Raw genomic sequence first — 26638 nt, 5'->3', positions numbered from 1 at the left:
CTGATTGAACAGGCACTGACCATCCTATCTGCTTCTTTTTACCTCTTGTTATCATTTGATCGGCACACACACCTGTGCAGAATGGTGGGCCAGCCCTCTTGTCCACCTCTTTCTCCACCCTGCTGCAGCTGCACCTTTGGGTACTAGGTATCTGGTTTTTAGTTACTCGTTTATTTATCTTAATAAACTTAAATATAGTAAACTTTCTCCTGGTTTTGTGTCCATTATTATGTTTGCTGCCATAACATAATAATAATAACCTAGTCCTTTGTTTCCAGTTAGTCGGGACATTTATGTATGGCCACATGAGGTAGCTGTTAAATTTTCCCAGTTGAGTAATCCGGTGGGGGCTGTAGAGACCAGTACCACTTTATTATTTTTGTGTGGTAGTCCTGCAGCGGTCCCTGGTGTGCCTGGGTGCTTCACTGAAGATAAATAGGTAAAGTAAGGTAGTAATCCCACAGGCAGAAAGGAAATGAGTCAGTTCTAGAGTAGGAGGTTAGACATGTCAAAATCCTGTCTTAAATGTACCTAAAGCATCAAAAGTAAAAGTGGTAAAACAAATATACAGTTAGCAGTTTAGTCCAATGTACTCGTGGTCATGAGAACTAAAACAGGACAGGGGAAAAAACCCAAACACAAATCTATTTTCACTCTTGTTTTGTATATTTGCTTGTTCATTTGTTTTTTGAACTTTTCTCCTTTTTTGGAAAATGTTACTTCTCTGGTGCTCAAACAGGGCATGTAAATGAAACCATGTGAGAGATTTAGAGAGGAAATCTCTGGTGTGGAACTGAAAACAACTGAAAACAACATCTGAAACATGACAATGGGGCCCCATGATAGAGACTACATGTCCATACTGGGAAAGTCAATCATGTTGGAAACTTCTGGCATAATCTTAAACTATACACTGTGTTCTATAAGCTTTTATAAGTTATATCATCATAGTTTCTGTGTAAAATCTCTCTCAGATAAATGCAGTCAAATATTTCCCTCTGGAACGTAATGGAGTGGAAATAAAAAGTGGCATAAGACAGAAATACTCATATGCAATACAAGTAAAGCACAAATACCTCAAAACTGTGCTTATACTTTCAACCACTGGTATCAAGTATATGACCGATAAACCTCTGTACTGTTATTTTTTTATTGTGGATGCAGAACTTTTGGGAATACTTATTATAATACTAATTTATCCGTTTTGTAGTGTATTTGTACTACCAGAGAGAAGTATCTAAATAATTCTTTCGCCACAGGATAAAATAACCTCAGTCACCTGTGGTGGTAGAGATGACAGGAGTGTTTGATGCGCGTTGAAAACTTCCTGTGTGCAGGGAGACTGTGCTGTGAGCTCCCACAGAGAGAGAAAGAGGGAGAGAGTCTGCCTGTTATTGTTTACGGTCAGACTCATGTAAAGTAGGTCATGGAAAAGGGAAGCTCACTCAGCCACTCACTCAGCTGTCGTCTAACAACCAAGCAGCGATAGGTGGAGCAGCATCTCTGCGGTGTTGTCAGTAATTTTACGTTGAGTGCTGGTCGTGAACAACAGGCAGGTAATGTCAACGCAACCCTTTTATCCAGGGCTGGTAGCAGTACGCAGCTAACGAAAGCTAACTAGCTACTTTACGCTAGGTCTGGATCTTTATTCTGCCTTCCGGCCAATCTTTACTCATTACTTGGCTCATAAACCGGGGACCTACTATAGCCAGCGACGTGTACCACTGTACTAACCCAAATACACACGCATAGCTAGCAGTGTGACTTGAATTGTGATGCCGCTGACCTTGTTGGAGCCTGCTAACATGTTAATGTATGCGCGGTTCAGCGGGTAGCGTTAGCTGCTGTTGTTAGCCGGACTAGGCGGCTAACTAGCGCCAGTTAGGACAACAACAACAGCACGTTAAAGGATAATGTTAATTTTACCGATGGTGGCAATGGTATGTGGACTGGGACCAGACTATTAAGAGTTAGTTAGCGTTAGGTTAAGTAGTTGGGATGGTATGTGTGACTGTTTTTGTGGTATGTTGAGGTTAGCGTTGCTCTATAAATCTGTGTGCTAGATTTATTAAAAGGTCCCTAAAAAAGATGAAACATGATCACACTTAAAGTTGCAGAATATAACAGTAATACTGAAAGGTGTGCCGAATTTTAAGAGTGTAAGACATGACGAGAAACCGGGAACACATAAAGAAACCACAAAGTTATGTCATTGCAGATATGTCTGTGTTATAAACAGTTCAAAAAGCTGCCAGGTTATCTGTCACTGAAGTCTTCAGCCCTCAGGGTCTGTGTTTTAATTTTGTCTTTTCAGCAGCTGGACTGATGCTGTTCCTCTAACATCTAGACTAAACCTGAACTAACTGTCAGGTTCTTCTACCGGCGAGACGGTGAGTAGGTGCCATGTCCAGACGAAGCAGGAACAGTCGTGCATGGAGATATGTCTGGGGTGGGATACGGCGGGACGCTGATGCCCGGGCACTTGTGTTGGCCTCTGAAAGCGAGGATTGGAGCTATGACCGCCTAGAGGTAAGTGCACAGCATCAGAACAGATGTGAAGTGTCAGTAATCATGTTTGTGTCATGTGATGCCACTTGTTTTGCACAGTAGGCAGGGGGATTTGATGTGTCACAGTGAGAAGGCTGGCAAAATTCACCTCAGAAATCCCCGTAAAAGGGAAAGCCTTTAGTTTGCCTGTAGCTGTTTTTTAACAGAATGTGTTCTGTTGTTTGGTGCTGGGAGCTAAAGGTCCAGTTCTTTACATGCTTTGTATCAGAACTAATCATTTTTCCACAGAGGGGAATATAGTATAATGTCTGCCTTTTGCTTTCAACTTGTAGAGATGCGTATGTCTTTCAGTGCAACACCCAGTTTCTTTGTAATAGCCTCAACATCTAAAACCATTGCCTCACAGTTACATAAACAACGCTGCTGACATTTGATGTTGCTCTTTCTTCCTGCACTGTTGCACCCAAGTACAGTGATTCAGACTCTGAGGCGGACTTTTCAGCAGTGATGGTCCCTCCAGTCCCCAGTGCAGTGCCTGTCACAGGAGAGTCCTACTGTGGCTGCGATTCGCAGGCTGAGACCAGCTACAACCCTCGTCTGCGAGGATTTCACCAAGTTAAAGACTGCCACTGTGGAGAGGATGACCAAGGTACAAGACAGCTGCTGCATTTTAAGGGTTACATAATACAAGGCACACCCATTTTATAATTTATAGGTCAATTAAGTAATATCACTTGAGTTACACCACTGTGTCCTGACATGTTATTAGGTAAAATAAAGCAAATTTCTTATGACAATGTCCTTGAATGAACGACTTCTGATGTTTTAGAGTTTGACTGGGTGTGGGATGCCAACAGCCGATCAACGGCAACATTACTGAGCTGCGAAAATCGCAAAGTGAACTTCCACTCTGAATACAGCTGTGGTACAGCTGCGATCCGTGGGTCCAAAGAGCTGGCTGAGGGGCAGCACTTCTGGGAAATCAAGATGACTTCCCCAGTGTATGGAACAGACATGGTAAACTTCCAGCCCTTACCTCCCCACATTGGCCTGCTCTTATTAAGTAATGCATGCTGCGTAGTAGCTCAAGTTGATTTGTTTTCTAAATGCTTTGTCTTTGTCTTTTTTTTACAGATGGTTGGCATTGGTACCTCTGATGTCAACCTTGATAAATACAGACACACCTTCTGTAGCCTGCTTGGAAAAGATGCAGACAGCTGGGGTCTTTCTTACACTGGTAAGACCAACACAACCAGGCTGTAATGTAGCAGTGCTCCAAGTAGTTATTGTGTGGTTTAGACATCATATGTCGTCTTTCTCTTTTCAGGCTTGTTGCATCATAAAGGAGACAAGATGAACTTCTCCTCTCGGTTCGGACAGGGGTCCATCATCGGAGTCCATCTGGACACGTGGCACGGCACACTTACTTTCTTCAAGAATCGAAAGTGTATAGGTTAGTACTGGCAAGCAAAGTCCACTGTTGCTCAGAGTACTGGTGGTTTGATCCTCATTTAAATTTTAGGTGATCCTAGTGACTTGTAGGATTGCACCATCCCTTCCTAGTACCAGTAAGATATTACACATGAACATGAAAAGTTTTGTCACCTTTCTTGATCTAGGTGTTGCTGCCACAGAGCTACAGAATAAGAGGTTTTATCCAATGGCATGCTCCACAGCAGCGAAAAGCAGCATGAAGGTGATCAGGTCCTGCTCCGCGCCCACCTCCCTGCTGTACCTCTGCTGCGCTCGCCTTCGCCAGCTGCTGCCGGATTGTATAGACACCCTGGACGTGTTGCCACTGCCGCCGGGCCTTCGTCAGCTGCTCCACAACAAACTGGGTTGGGTGCTCAGCCTCAACAGCAGCACCACAGAAGAAACCCCGGATGGGCCCGAGCGCCCTTCACGATCGCCTGTCCCTCCCTTGGCTGGACCGTCCTCCTCTGAGAGCGACTCGGAGGGTTGTACGTCTGACCCCGAAGCCTGTCAGAGGAAAAGATGCCGCTGGACATGACTGGATGGCTCGAATCCTACCTCCTCTTAAAACACTGGCAGAGGTTACTGCTTTACGGCATCTAATCTAGTTTTACTTACCTGCCTCAAGCTTTCCTCAACATCAGTGTTACACCGTAGTGAAGAAAAATAACCAGGATCGGTCGAGCAGAGAGCGCGGTATGTAGTTGGAAAACTGTGAGGGCAGTATTTCTGCCTCCACGTTTTATTACTGTGATCTTCTCTCATGCCATTCACATGTCTTCATGCTCATCATACACTCGGAATCCAAAACCAGCTTGAGTAATAAGTCAAAAGATATGGTGTCATTTTGTTACTAGGAAAATTTGTCGCAGATCTGCTGCCTTTCATAAATGGGGATTAGTGAGTGGTACAGTAAACTGTACAGTGTGACACTGATGTAAAGTATGACCGTATTTTGGTGGTCATCGTGGTATATTTGCAAAAAGGGGGTTTCAGAAATGAGAGACTGTATAGGTATTTTCTGTGTTTTTTATCTTGTATGCAAATAATGTATATTGTTCTCGAGCTAAAGGCTATCCAAGCATTATCAAAGTAATCTGTTACCTGTTGTACTGGCATCTGTGATTTTCTTTTAGGGTCTCCAAAGTGAGAATCAGTTGGTCCTCTTTATTTCTTACCTACAGGTCACAGCTCTAAATCTAAAACTTAAGCTGTCAAAAATGTTAGAAGGTGAAATCAACCTGAGCGCAGTTTGCAGCTTTTACTCCTCTGACAGTGAAATTATTCCTTTTTGTCTTTTGTGGAACAGCCAGCATTTCCAAACAACTCATGAACGTCTTTTCAAAGCCTCCACTCAAAAGTCATGCTAATTGTTTGTAGAGACTATGGATTTCCTCTTTTCCACAAGATGTAAGCAGCAGTACATTGCTCAGTGTAGCTCTTTTAAATCTATCGTGAGACTAATATGTCACTCAAATGAGACTGCCGCACATTTTAAGTAACATTTCACCACTGTTACGCCTTTATTGTTTTTTTTTTAAAGAACTTTTTAAAAAGTTAATTTATTTGAATGACAGAAAAGAGATTATGAGCAGTTTTAACAAGATTTTTTTTTTTGTTTATGCAATGGCATTTTTTTTGGTTTTCCCCCAAGGCCTTGTTCCATCCTTTTCCTTAACAGCTCAGTATGCTTGTAGAAACTTCTTGCACTGTTCCTGCAAAAATAGACTACTTTCAGCCCTCTGTGTATGTTTCTAACAGTTATATATATATATTTTAAATATTGCTTTTTACGACTAAAAACACAGTTTAAATGTTGCTCTCTGACCAGACATTTTACAACCACCTTACAGGCGCTCAGTGGTGTTAAAAGATCAATTTATGTATTAATTGAGGACTGAGGAGGGGAACATTACCCCTGGATCAGATGTATAATTAATTATTTGTTTCAGTTTCTTCAGAGTACCAAACCATTACAATGTATAGTATAACAGTGCTTGACCAAGGTGTTGGAGCTACACAGTTTACCAACTGTGTTCACTCCTCAAGGTCTTGGTTTAAGTAGATATACACAAAGATTTAAGGTACTATGCAATACAAGCGTTTTCTGTGATAATGGTTGTCAGAAGCAACGGGTGTATCGGGTTGCCATTATGGAGACTGTGGCACAATGACAGTGGTGATGGTACCAGAGGACCACGCTCATCAGTCATGAGTAGTGTCATGACGCACTTAATTCTGTCCAGAAACCCCACTCTGTAGATCAGTAGTGTAACAAAAAGAGGTTAGTCGTAATCCAGCAGATGTATTTTTTTGACTTCTTTCACTGTATTTGTCTTCACATCGATGCATCCAGGCACTTTTTCTTACTGTCATACTGTAAATAGGAAAATTCTAAGTGTTTCTTCTATACCATGTCATATTAATAATACTGTATGTGAAGGCCTTTACTGGTCTTTTTCTGTATAACTGATCAGCATGATTTTCAGCTGAAAATAAAATGAATGCTAAATATGCACAAAGGACTGGACTGGATTAGTACTTCTACTACTTTGTAACATCCAGGATCACAGTCACTGTCAAATTCCAGTTACAGTTATTTGTTAATATTACTGCTTCAAGCAAAGGTTGATCATATTGCAGGGAAAATGTGTTGGAATTAACAGGAAAGTATTACATTTAAAAAACCTGTGAAAACAAAAGAGTTTAGGTTTTGCTCTGTGGGTCTATAATAAGCATAAGCATAATTAACAGCCGAATTCTTAATGAATTTGATTCAGTAAATACTAATAAATATATTTTTAAACAACTGTTTAAAAATGAAATTATCACATAAATGCTACTTTTCTGAGGCATTTTTGGTGATTCTTCCTTGTGATATATTACTGAGCAATCCATATAAAATTCATGCAATCTAAAGAAAGGCGTAGCAGGTATTTAGACATTGCATTTGAAATATTTAAAAGTTATTACATATCAGTTGCTATATAATAATCGGGACAATGTTATATTATTTATCAAAATATTTTTTAATATGCTGTCTGAGGTTCCCTCGCTCGGAACAAAAATACACTATCGGTTCACACGGAACATTTTGCGGTCGGACTACGAGAACGGAAGTTGTGTGCCTTGCTTGCTTGAGGAGGTCAAGTGAAACTGGTACTGCTCACCAGGAACGTTCAGGTATTGTTGGTGTAAATATTTGCCGGTTATACACGGTATCAATAGTCCAGCAATAGTTCGTTAAAATCCGTTGGCGTCAGTGCACGAGGTGATTTTATAAGTTGGTTTTATCTTCTAACGTCAGCTAATGGCTAGCTCAGTTAGCCTTATTACATCAGGGCTGCAATGTGTTTATGCTCTTCACTCACAGTCCGTGCTGACAGACTGTCGGGGTTTTGTTGATGCTTTAAACAACGGGGCAGGGAGCTGCTTGAAGTTCAGATGTAAGTGAATTAATTTCCACTCTTTCAGGACAAACCAGTGTCGTGGTGGAGCTGCTGTAACATCATACAGTCATGGTGAAGAAAAAGCAACTTCGTCCCATAGCCGAAATGGCTCGGAGGATCCGGGCGTACCGAGAGCTCAAGTCCCGGCCGCGGGATTCCCAGAAATACGCCCTGGACTATGAAACGATGAAACGGCCTTACACGGGGAAGATGCTGCCCGTGTTGGCCTGGCAGGATGTTCGCAGGGAGAGCCGCCTCTTCTCCCTGCTGGCGGGCATGAGGCTGTTCGGAGTGGGCCGCCTCTTCACCCGCAAGTCCTGGTTGGAGGACCACACAGAGCCCAGCTACTGGCAGATCACCAAGGTCAAGGTGGACTACACGTCTGAGGTGAGAGCGGGCCGCATCCATTCACTGTGACAGAGTGCGAAGTCTGCAGATTGCCATGATTAATAAGTGTAAATGAGAAATTATTTGGGTCTGATATAATTTGTCCTGTTACCAAAGTACATCTGGTTTCTTGTGGTTTCTAGAACATGGATCATGGCAAGACATGGGGGATCCTCACCTACAAAGGTAAGACTGGAACCTGTTGATTTCATTCATCACTGCACTTAACATCTCCAGTTGTATTGCTCTAGAAGGAAGAACAAACTGCAGGTAGTAACTTTTTGTGCTTTGCAGGAAAACAGGAGAGCGAAGTCAAGGAGATGGATAAGGTGATGTATCACGACTGGCGCCTGATTCCCAAACACATGGAGCAGCAGTTCAGGGACTTTGAGCCGCTCCCCGAGCCACCTGTGCGCTACGTCCCCTTCCCCCCCTTGCTCCGCGCCATGATGCTGGCCCAGTACAAGAAAACAACAGGCAACGTACTCTCGGAGGAACCTGCCTTACCTTTAAAGAGGGAGGTCCAGCTCAACAAAGACTATTTCTACAGGCAGGAACAAGAGAGGAAGAGGAAAGAGGGGACAGCGGTGTGATGTATTAATGTGATCTGCTAATCTTGGACATTTTGGACCAAATCAGTGTTGACAGAAGCAGTTAACTTCTTCTGTCCAAACACACTTTGAAGCCCTCGCCTCAAAGTCCTGGACTCAAACGAATTCCCTGTTATTTCCATCTGAAGCAGGCATCTCTGTGTGTAGTGTTTCTGCGTCATGTGCTAAATATTAAATCTGAAATAAAATGAGACCACTCTCACTGAGTTTTGGGATGCAGTATTTTTTTGTGCATGCATTATAAACTACCTCAGTCTTGTAGCACTGAGGATGCACAGTAAACACCCACACTGGGCACACAATGCAGACATGACTGGGGCCTACGTTCAGTCATGATGAAGTGACATTAAAACACCCTGAAATCTTTCCATCAGAGAGGAGGCAGTGTCAACAGATTTGACCACTGACCACACAGCCAAAATACGATTCATGTGATGTGAAAAGCTAAACACTTGTGATCTTGTAAATGTGCTACGTGATTTTTTAAAATCAGGATTACTGTAAGATAGACAGAAATAATCAGTAATGTGTGTCAAACATACAGTGATTATGAGATAGTGAATCAAAATGTTGACACTCAGTGAGCAAATGATGAAACCGCAAAGATGATGAGCTGCTTTAGGAAAGATAATGAGGTAGGAAGTGACTCTGACACAGTAAGTCAACATGAGGAGAAAATAAGGCAAAACTAACTAACTATGAAATACAAAGTCAAAATTATAAGACAGTATTCAAGGCTGGATTAGCAATCAGGTGACGTGGACTCCCAAAAGCCCAGATTTATCAATTGTCCAAAAATCCAAAGTATTGTTTATACTGGTATTATTACATTATTAAATTTGTCGCATTCCCTAAGAAAACCTGTGAGAATACAGAATTATTAATCATAGAACTGTAAGTCTGCAACCAACAATTATTTCCCTTTTGAATCAGTCAGATAATTTAATTTTTGTATTAATCCGTTTTCATTTGTCTAACAGTTAAAAACTACACAATGTTAGAAAAATTTTGGCATTTTTTTTTCTTTAAAAGAAATGCTCATTAAGGATTAATTGAATATAAAATGTTGCCAGTGATCTGTTAATCAATTAATCAACTAACCATTTCAGCTTTACAACACTGGTTCATTTCTGGGTGTTTGGGGAAATAAATGAACTGCCAGTGTGGGGTCAGTTGGGGCCGATAACTATTGTTTTGTCCCCTAAAAGATAACTTTAGTGCACAATATGTAATTGTGTAATCTTTTTGGACTACCTGGGATTCATGATACAGTGAGTAAATAAACATTTTTCACTTACTGTCACTTAATTTTCACTTACAGTACCTCGAAATTTTATATATTTTATCGTGTCTAACTTTTTTGTCCCCTGTCAGTGATAATGACCTTCCACAGCTTGCTGGTGATTGGCTGGGAACAACCGCGTGCCCACGCCTAGCCGGAGCATTCCTAGGCAACGTGCGTATGTCCGTGCGTGTGTGCGTCCTCCTTGCCTCCTTCCCTGAGAGCGTGCTCCGTCCACCGGCGACGATGATCTGCCTGTTTCTGTCCATATTCGCTTACATCTTTCAGTCAGGTTGGTGATATGTCTGTTTACAGCTCATCTGTCAACTCATGGCTCTTCATTGTGATTTTCACTCACGGATAATGTGCTCACAGTGTCCACCGTGTGAGAGCGGGAGCCGCAGACTCACCGGGCAGGCGCCTCGGCTAGCTGCTACAGAGGGAACAACAATGGAGGCATGAAACCGTCACAAACTTTGTTAGAGGTTTAATAACTAACGCTGTGTTTAACAGAAGCAACGTAGAGTCGCACGCAAGTGTGCAGTGTGACTAACAACACCCAAACTGCGCATTAAGCACAGATAATAGTAGAGGACGTTTTAGCTTGTGGCTAAAACAACAGTTAGCTACTAATCTACCAGCAGTGCAGTCCATGTGTCCTCCTCACTGTAAAATAAGTTGATTCATCATCCTATTAATAGCTCGCGTGGCGCCTGTGAGCGCTGATAGGCTGCTGCGGGAGGAGCTCTGCAATGGGGCCGAAAAAAAGGTCACGGCGAGATCTACATGAACTTGGAGATTTGGTGGTTAAACATGCCCGAATTGAGGAATCTGGTGAGACACACCACAGGCAAAGCCGTCATTTAGATGTAGTCAGCGGGGACTGTGAGGTTTGCTGCGGTCAGACTGCTGTCAGAGCGCGAGTTTCAGGGCGTTTTCCCCCGCTGAACTCCTGCAACACAGAGAGAGAGAGAGGAGAGTGTAGAGTTATACAAGCAGAGTGAAGGGACTGAGTTTGTCCTCCACAGGCCTGAGAATGTAGCATTTGTGAATCTAAACAAAGACCCGTCAAACTAACAAATCACAGACAAAATGTGTGGAGATGCATGTGGTACAAATCTGTGTGTGCACTGCTGCATGGGAGAGTTTTTAACGTGTGCACCGTTTGTAAGCAGAATGAACTGTTAGATTAGATTTTTTTTCTTCCCCATTGTCTCCTCCTGCTGTCTACACCAAGGTGCATGTGTGTGTGTGTGTGTGTGCTGTGGTGGCCGACTGCAGTTCAAATACAAGTTGTATTTCCCTCTCATTTTTGCCATATGTCATCTCTGCAGGGTGGACCGGGGTGAACGAGCGCACCTTCATTGCTGTGAAACCCGATGGCGTGCAGCGAAGACTGGTGGGAGAAATCGTACGCCGCTTTGAGAAGAGAGGGTTCAAGCTGGTGGGCCTCAAACTAATGCAGGTGTGTGGGATGTCGGTCTTTTATTTCCCACTAAAACACTCTCCCTGAATCATCTATGCTGAGATAATTACCTTTTAAACTGAACATGAGTCTGTCCTGTGTGTGTTTGTACAGGCATCTGAGGACCTTCTCAGGGAACATTACTGTGAACTGAGGAGTAAGCCCTTTTTCAGCAGACTGATGACCTACATGAGCTCAGGACCAGTTGTTGCAATGGTGAGACTGATGTTTAAAAACCACCTTGACCACAGTGGTTAGGGGTTGTCAACACCAGAGTTCACACACTTCAGCAGGAAATGAGCTGCTGATTTTCAGCCAGCTGTGTTTGCGAGATCAGCACTTTGTCTCCATACGAGTCAGAGATATTTGACACACTCACACAGACAACATGGATGTTTTGTAAAGGTGTGGTGCCGCTGCTGCTTTGTGCTGTTTGTTCAGGTGTGGCAGGGTCTGGACGTGGTTAAGACTGCGCGTAAGATGTTGGGAGAGACCAACCCTGCAGAGTCGCTGCCAGGAACCATCCGAGGAGATTTCTGCGTGGAGACGGGCAGGTACGATCACCTGATGATCCATTTCTCCTCTGAAGGACAGTGTGAGGGAGAATTATGTTTTTATACCATTAACAGCCACAGGCACGGTTTGTGACATGACTTTGAAATACAGTTTACATGAATACATTTTATCTTAAATAGCTTTGGAAGATGATGATAATGATAATAATAGGCTCTCTGATTTGCGCAGAAAAGTACAAACATTCTTACGTTATATGTTCCTGCCAGAGAGTTTGTGTTCATCTTTCCTGAAACAGTTTACAAATGACAGAGTCTACTCTGAAAACCTTCTCAATATCTTCCTCGTTATTATCTATGATTGTCACCTCTTAAGTCTCCTATCTCTTAAAAAACAAACAAACAAGGCAGTTGCAAGACTACTACAGGAAACTGCTCTTTTGTTGTATGAAAACATGCACATAAAGCTAGATAAAAGAAAGAATAAAAGAAGATCAAGGGTCCTTACAACGCTACAGTATTTTCTGTCTGAGTCTAAATGTCCTGATTGTGTTTGCGTTGCAGGAACGTGATCCACGGCAGCGACTCGGTGGAGAGCGCGCAGAAGGAGATCTCCCTGTGGTTCCGTCAGAACGAGCTTCAGTGCTGGGAGGACAGCAGCAGCCGCTGGATCTACAACTGACGGTCTTCACCTACTGTCTGTACACCGTCCTGTGGTAAACCAGTGTTTTTTTTTTTGGTTTGTTTGTTTTTTTCCTTTTTTCATGTTAGTCTCATTACAAGATGGATCACATCGTACCTCAGAGGAATATTTTGGCTTTAGTAGCTTGTAGCCACATGAGAGATGCTGTGTCATCGCTGCCTTGCTGGAACAATCGCTGCTTCTTTTTTCATACATTTGAATTTGTATCCATGCGAAGTACATTTCAGAGGTGAAATGATTTTACAAAGCAAAAATGCACTAAACAGGCAAAAAGTTGACTTGACAGCGTCTGCCTCTGTTACAGTTTTCATTGAAATTTTAGTTTCGTCCAGAACACTAGCTCATGTTTACAGTTTTTAAGCAATAAGCTGGGATTTGAAGCAATAGAAGGCCATGGGTCATAACTGTCTATTAAAAGGTACAGGAAACTTTTTTCCCATATCAGTAGGCAGGTGAAGTTACACAGCTAAATTGTCATGAACTCACTGTCCACTTTGTGACTTTGAATTATATAGTTTTCCCCTTTGCTCCTTGTAATTTTTAAGGAGAATAATAAGCCAAATGTTGACATTTCTCTTGTAATGAACAGTAAAAACATGGAAGCAATTTACAGACATTAAACACCATTATTGCCTTTTGCACATTCATAATAATCAGTTTCCTGTACTTTTTAAATTCATATTTTGTAAAGGTGTAAACAGATTGTCACGTCACTTGAAACTACTTGAATGTAATTACAGATGTAAGTTTGCTAACATCTTTTCTAAAATAATAAGAATAATTTTTCCATCTGCCAGTTACCGTGGTCACATTCATGCTTTTATAAACTGTAAACTATAATCATGCTGAATGGATACATTGGAATTGTCAAATACAATAAATCTAATTGAAATCCTTTTTAATGCTGTTTACTGTTTCAGTGTTTTTTAAAACGAGGGACGCACACATCAACGTAACGTTTTTCAGCACACAAATATGTTTAATATTTAATCCACACAGATAGAGATCGATGCATGAATTTCCATACTGAACAAAGAGGATGGGCTTCAGTGTGTCTGGAGATTTACAATAATCCCTGTACACATTAATGACAAAACGCCACCGTTCACCTGCTTTACACCAAACCGTCCGATCAACAGCCAGTCAGATGAGAGAAATGAGTTTCGGACTGAACTCCTCGACACGTTCAAACTCGACCCCTCGGCCTCGCTCACGTGATTTAAGCACGTAGACGTGTTCTGACCTCACTGAACTGAGTCCTCTGACCTTTGACCTACATCAGGCTGCTTGCAGGTGCACCAGATTATTTCCTGTCGTTTTGGGGTCAATAACAGCACACTGATGAAAAACACGTTCTGAATAATCAGGACGTTTTAAAATAGAGGCAAGATTGGATGCAACTTTTTTTTTTTTTTTTTTGGTAACAGCCTAAAGAACCCAGACTTTTAAGATGGATTTAAATTTCTGTTTGTTCCGTGTCAACTTACTTTCGCAAACCCAACGACTTCAACCATCCACTACAATCTTTAAAGCCAAAACAAGATTTCTGTAGGGTGTCAAAGCACCTGACATCTGCATCCATCAACTCCCAATGTCTTAATATCTCTGAATAGGGTCCATATATCATGCCAGAAATGGTTATGGATTGCTGATTGGCTGCTGTTAGAAATATCTGACTGATTTCTGGTGGAAATGCAAGTCAGTGTTTGCAAGTCATTCACTTTTTTAAAGTTCTTTTGGTACATCTGTTGCATGTTGGGGCTCTGGCCTTTGCTTTAAGATGAGGTGGAGGTTTCACAGGTGACAAACTAAATGGAGGAAGAGGAGGAGTAACTGTGGGGCAGATGCAGGACAATTGAGGTAAATATAGGAGGAAATACAGTGTGCTTACAGGGTGAATATAAGATCGATACGGAGGAGGGAGGTAGTTATGAGGCTGGGTTACAAGGCTCATGAAGATAGTTACAATGCCCTGGGTGGGACAGACAGGATGGCAGGCAGATTACTAGATCAGAGGAAGTACTTACAAGGCATTAAAGTTACAAGGTGACGGGGCAGGAGGGGATATAATAGTTACAAGGGACGATACACGGCTTGGAGGGTCGTTTTAGAGCCAAGGGGGAACTTTAACTTGACCGGGGATAATTACAAGGTTTGGGTGGCTGGAAGCGTTTTCAGGGGCAGGAGGAGGAGGTTTCTTTAAGGAGGTGGGTGGGTTGGTGGGGCGTTAAAGCAGATCCAGGTGTCACTCAGGTACGTAAGACACCTGCCAGACGATGATGTGGCTCCGCTCAGCTTTGCACAAGGCAGGTTTCATCTGCGAAGCCCCACCACTCTCTCCTTCCTCTGTCTCATCGTCCTCTCCATCTCCTGAGGAAAAAATAAACAGGGGATTTAAGAGCTGTGCTTAATTTCTACAATGAAAAGATACAAAACTTAAATGTGCTAATAATGTTAAAAATTCTACTTTAAAAAGACAGGAAATTGTTTAATTTTTAGTTAGTTATTAAAAAAAAGTTCCAAATCATTTTTAAAAGCAGAAATGTTACGTTGTTAAGAGCAACTTTAATTTAACTACCATCACAATACTATTATGAGAATTGTGTAAATGTAAGCTGTGGAGATTAACATTTTTCCAAACTTTGCCAAATTTTTATTTTGAAATTTTTACAGGAAGCCTTCATATGGTGTTCAGCTCTGTCAAGATAGAAGACGTATTTAGAGCCATGAGTGTTCACTGCCATCCAGTGGTCACCTTGAGGAACTGCAACACTATGTTAATGGATAAGACTATTAATTTCAATATGATCAAATTTTCTTATTCATGTGTACAAGTAATGTGTGATTTTAACAGATAATGTGGGTATTATTAATAACTGTACTGATAAATAGTTGACAGCAAGTTAAATCCTATCAACTGTGAACTTCACGTGTTTAAATGTGTTCTGTAACACACCTGAGCCTAATATGTGTCTGTGGTGTCAGGTTTACTGTATGTGCAGGTGTGGCTGCTCACCTATGCGGAAGTCGATATAGCCCTCTCCTCCACTCAGCACCAACACATTGTGAACACTCTGGGCCTCCGTCTCTGGGGGCGCTGTGGAGCCCTGTCCCTCTGATGGACTGTCTAGCACGCTTCCGTTAAGGGTGGCCAAAACATTGCCTGTCACAAACACAAGAAAAGAACGTAAAAAGTTACAAGTGTGAAACACTTGAGAATTGTACGTGTGTGTTACAGGAATGATTAGTGGCAGCAGAGCTTCACAGTGTGTCAGATGCCACTGACAAATTCCTCTGTGTAAATTAACCGCGGCTAGTCAGGGGTTTAAAAGTGACTTTCAGACCAAAAGCACGTGATCATCTGGACAGACTACCGGGTACAGAGACGAAGAACTTGACAGCATCACGGTGTCCATGGAAACAGAGCTGGGCCTGTGCCATGGAGCAGTAGGGGATGAAGCTGCCGGTGCTCTTCTCAGAGCCGTCGTCTCCGTACACGTGGATCACTCCGCCGGAGGATGTTGGAGACACCTTATTGGCTGAGGGAGAGGGAGTCCAGAGTGAGACAAAGACCAACCAGCAATGTTTTCACTCACAAAGCATATGTAGTGGCATGACACAGGCAGAATATATGTATATATATTTCCAGGAAAAACACCCACAAAATCCACATTTGTCCACAGATGAACTGAAAATGAAAAAAAAAGTTTAAGACAGCGTAAACATACCTCTGGCATGCAATGATGATTCTCACAAATTTATCTTTTAGTCATTGATGCAATAAATCAATGAAAAATAGCATGCAAAGCAACCAATGTGTAAAAGCAATGATCTGATAGAAATATAAAAATAAAACAACTGCGCTCCAAGACTTTTGGTGACCATCAACTAAATATTCACAGATAAAACAGGACCAGTTAAGCTTTTAGAAACGGATGGCTGTTGCAGTGCTGCAGAGGAGGGCTACAGCCATGAGTGTGTTTGAGGGAACAGTGAAGGTTTAACCAGGTGAAGGCTGGCAAGAAAAGGTAGATCACAACCGCAGGAGGTCGGGGGCGCTCCCACTTACCTCTCAAACCCAGGAGCTGTCCCCGGTGAAGGACCACCGCTACAGGAGGCGGAGGAGGAGGAAGAGGAGGGGAGGGGAGCAGAGGAGAAAGAGGACAGTAACAGTGATAGTTACGACCAAGACTGTTTGTGAAAGAGGTGAAACCGCTGAGGGAGGGAGGGAAAACAGAAGGTGGAAAAAAGACGAGGAGTTTATGGGGAGAGGAGGGAGTGCGCTTTAGGAGAACAGAGAGAAACAGCACTGCTGCATGAGAGGGAGCGAGTCACGGAAAAATTACCCAGTCTTGTTGCTTTTTGATGAGTTCAGGCTACCTAATGAGATTTAAGATTTCATACAATTTGATAAGATTTGATTATGAAGTTTGTGTAGTGGCGAGAGTAGCTAAATTACAGGTCATCTAAAGGTTGAAAATTTGCAATGCTTGGCCTGTGGTGTCAGTTTTAAGTTAGAAGTTTTAAGTCGAAATGTGAACTGACCACAGGGTGGTGCTTCCTGGTCCTTTATTCATTTTCCACCAAATGTAACTCAAATCGATGAAAATTGATGAGATTCGGTTTGAGATTCAGTCGATAAAGGTGCTCATTTTCCGTTTTCTGCCGCTAATGGGTGGGCACTGTTTACACAGTTGGGATATTTCTTAGCTGCTGAGCCCATGAACAACTTCTGCACTGTGTTTTGTTGTGTTGCCCTTGTTGTGAGTTGTCATAAATGAAACTCACTCTCTGTCAGTGGGATGGAGATGATGACACCGTTTCCAGTTCCAACCCAAAGACGATTTCCGCCGATCAGAAGTGCCGTGATTCGCACAAAAGAGAATCCCAGTTTGCCGGTGCCTGTGAATTACAACCAAAATGAGCGTAATACGTCTTAAGATTAAACAGTTTCATGACAGAGAAGAAATTAAAACTACTAGAAGCATTCTGGATAGATCTCAGGGTGAGAAAATCTAGCATTCAAACTTCTCTCTCAGGACAAGGATTCCCCTAAAACAAGCCGCAAGCTCACCCAGCATCTTGCTGACGTATGGCTCGATGTCCACGTCCTGGAGGTGCTGGTGTGTATGAGCGTGGTAGAGACGCAGGGTCGAGTCGAGCCGGATCGACACCCACACACCATCGCCGATCCATGCTAGCTGCCTCACCTGGCTCTCCCTGCGAGGGTGGGCATCGAAGGACTTCTACGGCGAGGAGAGAAAGAATCACATCAACGTATGTGCACTCAGTGAAAATGTCTGCACGGTAAAGACAAAAGCTGATTGTTGGACTCATTTGGAATCATAACTCACTTCGATCTGCATGCTCTTGGGCTGGATGACGTGGATCTTGTTCTTATAGCCGCACCACACCTTATCGTGGACGACAGCCATGCAGCGAATGGAGTGATGAGGCCGACCAAGGTCCATGAGGTGGTAGTTGGACAAATCCCACTGGCCGTCTGTCGACAGAAACACACACACACACAACGGACACAGAATTGACAAGAGAACCTGGTACATGAAACACACTTAAAGCTTAGAATCTGTCAACACACATATTTAAAATGCCCAATACCTTCGGATCTGTGGAAAATGGCGAGGGTCCCGTCAGCGAGGGCAACCAGCACGCGACCTTTCACGTGCCTGCAATTAGAGAGAAAACAAAGACTGCTGGAGTGGCAGAGATTCATAGAGAAAACTTTCTGATTCTGAATTCCACTGCCTGCGTGTTACGCAGAATTTAACCGTCACCACCACTTACACCAGACTGAGCACTGAGTCTTTGAGCTTGATGGAGTGGAGACACTTCTTCCAGTTTCCAACAGCTGAGTGGACGTAGAGCCTTGAGGGAAGAACAGAGCCAAGTCACTATTACTGTGTCACTTTAATGTGTTTAGTCAGAGAGTGTGAGGCTGCAGCAGACATTGTGAGTGGTTCGAACTGAGCGACTCACCAGCCGTTCTGGGCCCCGAGCCACATGGTGGGGGCCACGCTCGTGTAGTTTTTGGCCTCTTCACCTCCCTCCTCCGACTCTGGAGCCTGAGATGTTTCCTCTTTGGACTGACCTGCATTTCTGTGAGGACAGATGACAAATAGTTAGTTTTTATTCTTCAAAATGGAGAATCTGGACATCATTTGCTGGTGATTGTCTTTACATGGACAGACTTTGACCTCTTACCTGTCAGAGTTGTCTGCTGGACGAGGTTGGGGATCGGTGAAAACGTGCTCAGTGAATGGTCCTGGAGGCCCAGATCGCATTTCTGTGTGGCTGGCCGTCGACTCAGTAACCTCAGTGGCTTCTGTGGCTTCCTCAGCTGACTGTGCGGCGTGAATCTTCCCATTCATGGGGGGAGCGGTGGGGGCTAAAGCACAACACCATTGAAATCAGCGACAGACCTGTAACCTTGACACATTTCTGACCTTCCTACAGCAACACAGAAACGAAGGAGCGTTCACAACATGCCCACCTTGTCCTTTGTCCATTATGGGGGTGTCGGTGCGCGAGGAGCAGTTGCTGCGGGCAACGCTGCAGTTGGTGGCGCAGCCGACGAGAGTGATACCAGCGAGCATGCCCTCCATGCCGCCAGTGTCCTCGCCTCCTCCTGCGCTACCATCGCCTGGATCCAACACGATCTCTCCTGCTGGATAGTCACTCTCACTGGCAGCTGAGTACAGCCACACACACACACATACACAAATATACACATGTTAACACGTCACATCCTTTAACAAATCAGATAAAAATGCTACTCTGGGGAACTTTCTGTACCTGGAACACTGGAGATGCAGAGCACATGGGCATTGCAGACGTTGAACTGATCGACCAGTGAGCCCGGCTGGTTGGCGTCGATGATGACCACCTTGCTGGCAGAGTGGGTGCTGGTGAGTATCCACACTCGACTGCTCATGGTGTCTGTTTCTTGGAGCTCCTTTGACTGGGACAGGGAGAGAGGAAACATGAGCTTTAGAACATAATGACAGCTAGCTAAAAAAAAAAAAAAAAAAACCCAGAACATAACAATGTGTTTCTGATCTGTGTGTCTACCTTCCTCTTCTCTGGGGAGCTGTGGCTGCTCTTCTTATCAGCTCCGTCCTCCTCAGCGTGCAGGGGGTCGCTGCTGCCTGACAGTGCTTTGGGTGGTACCGACTCCTGGGTGCAGGCCCTCCATCCTGTCAGGTCCACTCCTGCTGCACACCACAACTACAAGCACACACATGCATGAAAAAAGAGGAATAAGACAGAACTAGCCACACTTGAACACCTGCTCTGACTATTATCATGATGATAGTTTTTTAGACTTTGCCTTGTTCTAATCTAGTTTGAGCAGTAGCCCCCAGCCTGAGTCCCAATACCTGGGTTCTCACCTCTGGGCCTATGTTCAGTCACATGGTCTTCTCTATGTGCTCAACTCTCCTTGTGCACAGCCCTACCTGGGACCCAGTGTCACCCTAAAGCAGCCCAACTGACCCCTTGGCACCTTTGTGTCTCACCTTCCTGTTGGGGTCCTTCTCTACCAGAGGGCGACAGTAAACCGGCACAGGAACATTCTTCATGCGGTTATCTTCTTTTTCGTTGGTGGTCTAAAAGCAGAGGTAACGAGTGGTCAGGTAAAGTAAAGTGATGAGTGATTGTCTGGTTCCCTCAGTACATCTCCAGTGTTACTGGCCACTGATGAAAAGTAAGAACATTCAGTGTTTATGTATGTACCGTATACATGTACAGTACATACACAGCAGGCAGTAAAGGAAAACTCCACTGATGTCACCAATCTGTTCTGCTGTGTTTATTTTCTCTCAGCTAAACTTTTGCTTCAATTTCCTATATTTTCGCTATTAGGCCACTGGACAATAGATAAGATGGCTAATACTGGCAGGAAGCATGAAAGCTTTTCCAGATAAGAAAAGAGTGTCATGTAACTTAGTCAAAGCATTACAACCCTATAGAGAATGAGAGGAAATTAGCATCTGCTTTTTTTATAATGGATTTTTTTGCTCAAGTACATACAGGCGCTTTCAGAAATCACTGTCTGACTATGGCACCACAATATAATTTTTTGGCTATTTAACTCCATTTTAACAGTACTAAAAATATTCTGATGTCACCAGAAATAAGAAAAATACACCACCCAAACATTGGCCACAGAAAGGCAAACCAGCCACCCCTGCTTATGTGTTAATTTATGCTTTATGTTAACTGTACATAAGACTTTAAATTCCTCACAACTTCATTGGTGCCATCTGGTGGTAATCAGTCACCCTGACTCCACCAATTTTCACAGACTTAAGTATTTTAGAGTGGATTTTTCCTTTAGGAAACAACACCAAAGTCAAAGCAGGAGTAAGTAAGTGATGACGACATCAATGTGTATGTAGGGCAGATTGAGACAGACAGAGGTTAAAGGTTAAAAGGTTGAAAAAACATTGGCAGAGGGAGAGAAAACCTGCTGAAGTCGACTCCACAAAGACAGGAGTTTACTTGAGAGATGCAGTCATAAGGTGTGTGTTTTAAAATGTGTGAGTTTGTGTCTGTGTGTAAGTGATGTGTGTTTGGGTTGTATCAAACACAAGGATGCTGACTCATATCATGCCTCAAATTTCCCTTGATTTTCATGCATTCATCTCAGGGCAAAGTTAAATTTACAAAATGCTCCTTTAGTTAAAAGTCTTCACATGGAGCTGTTTATACCTCCAGAGAATAGAAAATGTTGTCTTCATGATCTGGATATGTATTCAGTGTTTTGTCTATGTATATTGGCAGGTATTAGCTATCTGCTGCTAACTAGGGGTTGGGGTTTTAAGGAGGAAGGTTAAAAGGAGAGGAACCGTAAAGGCGCATGCTGGCACTCTGTCGGTCTCACTTGCCTGTTGTCTCTTCAGCGGGCTGTCCTGAGCGCTGTCCGTCTGACCACCAGTCTGTGGGAGACCAGAGTTAGAGCCACCTGCCTACCAACACACTCTGCCCCCTCTGGCCTTTGAGCTGCACGGGGTCAGCCCCCTTAGTACTATTCTTACTGATGTTGGCTTAATTTAAAGGATAAGTCTGATGATATTTTCCTCTTTTCAAAAAATACCATAAAAGACCAAAAAAGGAAACTGGCTTTGCTCTTTTCATGGGGATTTGTTGACAATGAGGAAAATATCCTTTAACAGGACTATATAAGAGGTTTTGATGTTTTAGCTTGAAATCCTGTTTATGTTGCATTACTTACCATAATCTGTAAAGGTTAGGTTTTTTTAATTGATTTCCTAACTGTCCTACTGCCACTGCTTTCTGTTCATTTCACTACAGTATAAAAATTAACTTGCAAAGATGTCTTACACATAAACTACATACATAAACTGTAACAGCCAGGTAGTAAATAATGTCTAAAAACATATATTTGTGGTGAAACCGGGAGGATGGAAACAGCAACATGTCCCTTTGTGAAAATCCCTTTAATGTGGTCACTACAGAGTAGTGTAGAAGTGACCCAGCAGGCACGGCCAGAACAATCTTCTTCATTTAATTCTGTGTGCTCGTCCTTACAGCCTGAGCCAACAATGTCACTTTCAGCTGTCACATCAATCATTTAATAGCAGATTAATTTGTCTTTAAAGCAACAGCTCACAGAGGACGATGAGTTAGGATAATGTTTAATCCCCTCCACTTTCAAATGTAAGAATTTACCTTAAAGCAGAGCCTTTATAAGCTCAAACAAGTGTCAGAAAGATTCTGAGCTTTTGAAATGATCAGATATAATTTGGTTGTGTATCATACTAAGAACCCACAAACCTGTCCTCACCTGTGAGAATTTCAAGTTCATAAATGTGTGAAACAGATTCTTCGCTTGGCCTTTAGCACACATTACTAGGGCATACTCACAGTGTGAGTATTTGTTGTTATTTGTCTGCTTTTGTTGTGTACAGCATGTGTAGGCCCGGGGTTGGACGGAGGTCGGGTGGGGTGGGGGGGTCTCTGACCTCGTGGGGCGGTTTATGAGTGATTGTACCTGTTTGAGGCGAGACGGCACGCTCCAGCCACAGGCCTGCATGATGCCGTCGTCGCGGCGCATGTGCTCGCGGACCTGCCTGTACTGTTCGCGCCGCTGCTCTCGGCGGGCCAACATTGCCGAGTCACTGAGGAGAGACGCAACACCGTTACTGGCCAGTCTGAAAGCAACGGGAGGGAAGGGAAGAGAGACAAAGCGAAGCGTTAGCAGCCTAGCCAGCCAGCAGCAAGAGACAGAGAGATGTGAAAAGATGAAGAGGAAAGAAGGAAAAACATTAGCAGTAGCAGTGGTTAAACTAGGTTTTACTCTCGCTGAAGCAAAGTGGCTGTTTAATCACACTGAACTGAAACCCAAGAAGATTTTCAGTACTTTTAGCGTTTCAATCACACTTTACTTTCAAAACAAGAAGATAAAAGGAGTGTGTAATCACCTCAGAGGCCACATTCACTCTTATCACCTAAAACTGAACGCGTTCATGTGCAGAAATTAATTTAACACAATAATTCTTAAAGCTTATGACCCCAGATCCGTTTGTGCATGAAGAGATTTGTCTGAATGGAATATGAAGGCACTAATAACCAGCCTCAGATAAGAGCGGCATGTAAATCTAAACACACATCTGCATGTTGGATGCTCAAGAACCTGCGGGAAGCTTTCTACACTCCAAGCTGCCACAAGCGAACAAGCAACCAGGCGCTCAGACCAAAGCAGAGTGAGCGAGAGGCAGATAAGTTCAGGAGCTCTAGTGTGAGGTGTGAGTTTAGTGAAGGTGTGTAGCTCCTCACTCTTCGGGGAAGAACTCCAGCGTGCGGTTGGAGGTGGAGATCTGACACATGGTGTGGCTGCGTCGCTGAGAGAAACCGGCTGGTGAGGGTGACTTGTAGTGGATGTTGACGCTGTAGTACGGCCGCTTGACAGGTGGAGGGCTGGATGATGAGCTGAAGAGACGTGCAAAGCTGGTGGACAAAGACAGAAAGAGGTGGACAGGTTTCATTTTTGGAAGGTTTTGTTTTACCAAATCATTTGTTTTAGGTTTTTCTAACTGTGCTTCAGTAAATAAGTTAAATAAAGAATCTCACAACTGCCAGATGGTGGACTTCTTTTTCTCTTGGATTGGAGGACTCTCCCGGGACGCCCTGAGAGGGAGGAGAGGTGTGAGTCAAAACAGAGGAGAAGTAATATAAACCACAGGTGGGTGCAGTTGGTCCTTTCCTGTGGTCATCCAGGTTCTTCCATCTCTAGTCTAAAGCAGCATCTCTCTCTCTCTCCTCCTACCTGATCATCTCTGTCCACCGTACGGCCTCCTGCAGCTCCATCAGTCTCTCTTTGTACTGGTTCCTCTCCATCAGCACGCGGGCCATCTCCACCCGGGTGAATCGCCGCCGTTGCGTCATTGTCATGTCGCCGTCCTGCATGGGTGACGAAAACTGAGAACACAGAGACATTTTGTAAAAATTACGCAAGGTCTGACAAAACACATTTACAGGCAGACATTTGCAGCAGGAAACTCACTACATCAGGTTTCTCTAACTGTATCTCCAAGACCCACTCCCCCAGCTTTACTCACATCATCACCTCCTTCATCCTTGGAGTCCCGAGATGCACCGAGAGCCTCTGCTCTTAACCTGCAACACAAAGGAAAAAATAGTTACAAGGAAGGAGTCACTGCCAGAAGTCCACTGGTGCTGAGACTGGGACTCACGGGGAAAACTTTGGGACATAAGTCTTTGTCAACAAAGCTTTTGAAGCTGCTGTGGGATGAATTTGACCTGATCTCACATAACACGACATGACGTGCAGTTATAGGCCTCATCCTCAATGCCTATATTACAGATTTTACAAAAAGTTGTGAACCTTTTTTATCTGAAGGTTTGAAAATGTGACAGATGAATTTGTTTATTAAACTATTTCATCGCTTGTATCTGTGCTAGTTGGGTAAACTGTTGTATTCTCTCTCTGAAAATGAGTTTTCAGCTAGGTTCCTGTTCCTGTCAATCTAACCCAGATCTCTCTTCAAAAGTGTATCACAAATCAAACAAAGAATGGTTAAACCACTAAAAATATATCAAGAAACAAGCATAACATCCTGAGAAATCCTTGGCAAGTGTTTGAACTGAGTGGGCAGTCTCAGTCTGTCTGGCCTTCCAGAAAAACATCAACACTCTTGATGTTGAGTACCGAGTTGTTTGATTTTCTCCATTTTCTATCCACCCCAAATTTACAGCCATCCATTTCCCCCAAGTGTATCTAAAGCACTTTAAGATTTATTGGGTGTTGTAAAAAATGTTGTCTGCCTTCAGAAGTGTGTGCAGTTTTACTATTCCCTGTTGAGCACTTTATGGCAGTAGATGTTGTACAACATCAGCTTTAAGTGCAGGTAAAATGCAATGTAATCAACTTCCTCAATAAACACAAAAAAAATCTGCTGCAGTGAAACATGTATCTACTATGAAACAGTGTTTGTTAAACATGGCTGAAACTGAGCTGGAGAGGTGAACAGCAAGTTTACTGTATCACCAGAGAATAGTGAAACTTATATGAATTATTACAGTGCTCCTGTGTGATTTATTCTTCTCTACATGACAGTGTCACGTTGAAGGAGCACACTCAGCAAGACACAGTTCTTCCTGTCACTTAGTCAAATATAAGTTTCAGGTTTGTCCTCAGTATCGCTGTGTGAGAACTAACATGATCAATATGTGAAATTAAAGGAGGGTATTCTGCATCTGCAACACAGAATAACTGATCTGTACTCAAGACATTTTGTCCTCTGGTTCTCCTACTTTGACATGTCACCAGCGACAGACTATCATGTTTCTGTGTCTGTTGCTAGGATGTACTTGTTAAGTCTCACTAAGGTATGGATTACAGGTCAGCAGCCATTGTGGTAAAGGTTACTCATCCTATTGTTGTCTTACTGCTGTCAACCACAGACAGAAGTAGACAGAACTGTAAAGAAGCCTGAACTCCTTGCATTACTTAAAACAGCTTGTTCTTTTCACCTCTTGAGTTCCTCTTCCAGCTCCTTGACTCTGGCGTCCACCTTGTTCTTGGACTGCCTCACGGCCTCCAGCTCCTCCCTCAGCACCTCCTGCTCCCCCGACAGCTCGTCCACTTTGGCAATAAGGTCATTTTTCACAATGTTGAGAGCATTTCTGACGAGCAGAGCAGGAAAAGAGGAGGAAGTAAGAAATCAAAACCAGCCGCAGGAAAACTACAAGATGGGATTGTCATGTCCAGACACACTCCTTTGGTGTGAGGACAAGCTGTGCAGAAATGTAATGCCTTTGGATGAAAGGCGGAAGGACACTGACACACACGCTCATCCTTCTCTGTGTCTCTTACTTGGTCTCTAGGAGCTGTTTGTTCTCTGTCAGCAGGTTCTCCACCTCCTTGCCCATCCCTGAAACAGTCACATTCACATCTCTGTTACTCACACGAATACACAACATCCGCAACCAATCAACCAATCCGACGATCGACAGGCAAAATACATTTGTAGAGTTTCTGTGGCGACATCTTTCAGATCAACCGAGGAAAGTACCAGTTGTGTGACAAATTATGGAAATTTTGTACAAAAACAAAAGGTTTAATAATTCAATGATATGACTGTTAATGGACAGACTATTTATTAATGGTGTCATGGTAACAAGGAGGCTAACAAAGGGCAGTTCCTTGTTAAATACTGAGGACATACTGAGAAAACACCAAAAAAAGTTGACTCCTCTAATAATTTTTTCCTTGAGAGAGACAGAGGAGAGTCTTTAACTGTACAACATCTGATACAGCATTACTGAGGAAACATTTACTACAATGCTCAGTACTGCAAGAACATTTTTTCACCTCAAAATATAACATTGCTCCACAAGTTCATACCAAAATATTCAAAACTCATGGTTGATCCCTGAACCACGACAGTGTTAATATAGCACTCAACCTATTTATTTACTGTGTTATTAAATCTTAATCACCTAATTTATTGCCAGAAATGAACTGAAACTTACATGGAAGCAGCAAGCGCTGTGCAACATAAGCCAAGCAACACAAACTTTAAGGAGAAACTTCAACACAGGAAACTGCGGACATGAGGACATGTCAAAAAGAAACAGAACTAAAAGCAAAGAGGTTCTTGTATACCGGGTGGATTGTAAAAAGATCCTGGGTTAAAACTGGCTCAGAAAACTTCATGTTTTGCAAAGTGTATGCTGTGATATG

At 43.1% G+C, this 26638-nt stretch overlaps 4 protein-coding genes across 8 annotated transcripts in view; 3 read left to right on the top strand and 1 right to left on the bottom strand.

The window, feature by feature from the left end:
- Positions 1-1320: 1320 nt before the first annotated feature.
- On the top strand, positions 1321-6506 carry spsb3a (splA/ryanodine receptor domain and SOCS box containing 3a). 4 transcript variants are annotated; one of them, XM_018672790.2, is made up of 7 exons: positions 1321-1556; positions 2348-2529; positions 2977-3157; positions 3338-3525; positions 3643-3745; positions 3836-3961; positions 4128-6506. In XM_018672790.2, exons 2-7 carry the CDS (start codon positions 2404-2406, stop codon positions 4517-4519), a joined length of 1116 nt encoding a protein of 371 aa, XP_018528306.1. In that variant the 5' UTR covers positions 1321-1556; positions 2348-2403; the 3' UTR covers positions 4520-6506. The 4 variants fall into 4 exon arrangements, with proteins under 4 accessions (XP_018528306.1, XP_018528303.1, XP_018528302.1 ...); XM_018672787.2 differs by having other exon boundaries at positions 1322-1556; positions 2318-2529; XM_018672786.2 differs by having other exon boundaries at positions 1322-1556; positions 2315-2529.
- Positions 6507-7053: 547 nt separating this feature from the next.
- mrps34 (mitochondrial ribosomal protein S34) lies at positions 7054-8634 on the top strand. Its single transcript, XM_018672792.2, has 4 exons — positions 7054-7164; positions 7456-7817; positions 7961-8003; positions 8112-8634. The coding sequence occupies exons 2-4, from the start codon at positions 7500-7502 to the stop codon at positions 8408-8410; spliced, it is 660 nt and encodes a 219-aa protein (XP_018528308.1). The 5' UTR covers positions 7054-7164; positions 7456-7499; the 3' UTR covers positions 8411-8634.
- Positions 8635-9849: 1215 nt separating this feature from the next.
- nme3 (NME/NM23 nucleoside diphosphate kinase 3) lies at positions 9850-13292 on the top strand. Of its 2 annotated transcripts, none has more exons than XM_018672793.2 (5): positions 9850-10002; positions 11045-11175; positions 11290-11391; positions 11617-11729; positions 12252-13292. In XM_018672793.2, the coding sequence occupies exons 1-5, from the start codon at positions 9891-9893 to the stop codon at positions 12367-12369; spliced, it is 576 nt and encodes a 191-aa protein (XP_018528309.1). In that variant the 5' UTR covers positions 9850-9890; the 3' UTR covers positions 12370-13292. The 2 variants fall into 2 exon arrangements, with proteins under 2 accessions (XP_018528309.1, XP_018528310.1); XM_018672794.2 differs by lacking the exon at positions 9850-10002 and adding an exon at positions 10411-10544.
- Positions 13293-13343: 51 nt separating this feature from the next.
- Positions 13344-26638, bottom strand: part of mapk8ip3 (mitogen-activated protein kinase 8 interacting protein 3) — a 29120-nt gene continuing 15825 nt past the window's right edge. Inside the window, exons 13-35 of the mRNA XM_018672762.2 lie at positions 25769-25826; positions 25426-25578; positions 23991-24048; positions 23699-23850; positions 23503-23559; positions 23209-23379; positions 22424-22583; positions 21297-21347; positions 19926-20015; positions 19480-19635; positions 19204-19369; positions 18902-19099; positions 18613-18796; positions 18388-18507; positions 18196-18276; positions 18010-18077; positions 17745-17893; positions 17465-17636; positions 17179-17292; positions 16460-16498; positions 15765-15929; positions 15407-15553; positions 13344-14760 (exon numbers count right to left, since the gene is read on the bottom strand). Of these exons, the coding sequence (XP_018528278.1) occupies positions 14636-14760; positions 15407-15553; positions 15765-15929; positions 16460-16498; positions 17179-17292; positions 17465-17636; positions 17745-17893; positions 18010-18077; positions 18196-18276; positions 18388-18507; positions 18613-18796; positions 18902-19099; positions 19204-19369; positions 19480-19635; positions 19926-20015; positions 21297-21347; positions 22424-22583; positions 23209-23379; positions 23503-23559; positions 23699-23850; positions 23991-24048; positions 25426-25578; positions 25769-25826 (2834 nt within the window). The 3' untranslated portion in view covers positions 13344-14635. The remainder of the gene's footprint in view (positions 14761-15406; positions 15554-15764; positions 15930-16459; positions 16499-17178; positions 17293-17464; positions 17637-17744; positions 17894-18009; positions 18078-18195; positions 18277-18387; positions 18508-18612; positions 18797-18901; positions 19100-19203; positions 19370-19479; positions 19636-19925; positions 20016-21296; positions 21348-22423; positions 22584-23208; positions 23380-23502; positions 23560-23698; positions 23851-23990; positions 24049-25425; positions 25579-25768; positions 25827-26638) is intronic.

The sequence above is a fragment of the Lates calcarifer genome, linkage group LG11 (genome assembly GCF_001640805.2).
Source record: "Lates calcarifer isolate ASB-BC8 linkage group LG11, TLL_Latcal_v3, whole genome shotgun sequence".
Lineage (NCBI taxonomy): Eukaryota > Metazoa > Chordata > Actinopteri > Centropomidae > Lates > Lates calcarifer.
This window is presented reverse-complemented; position numbering and strand designations above follow the sequence as displayed.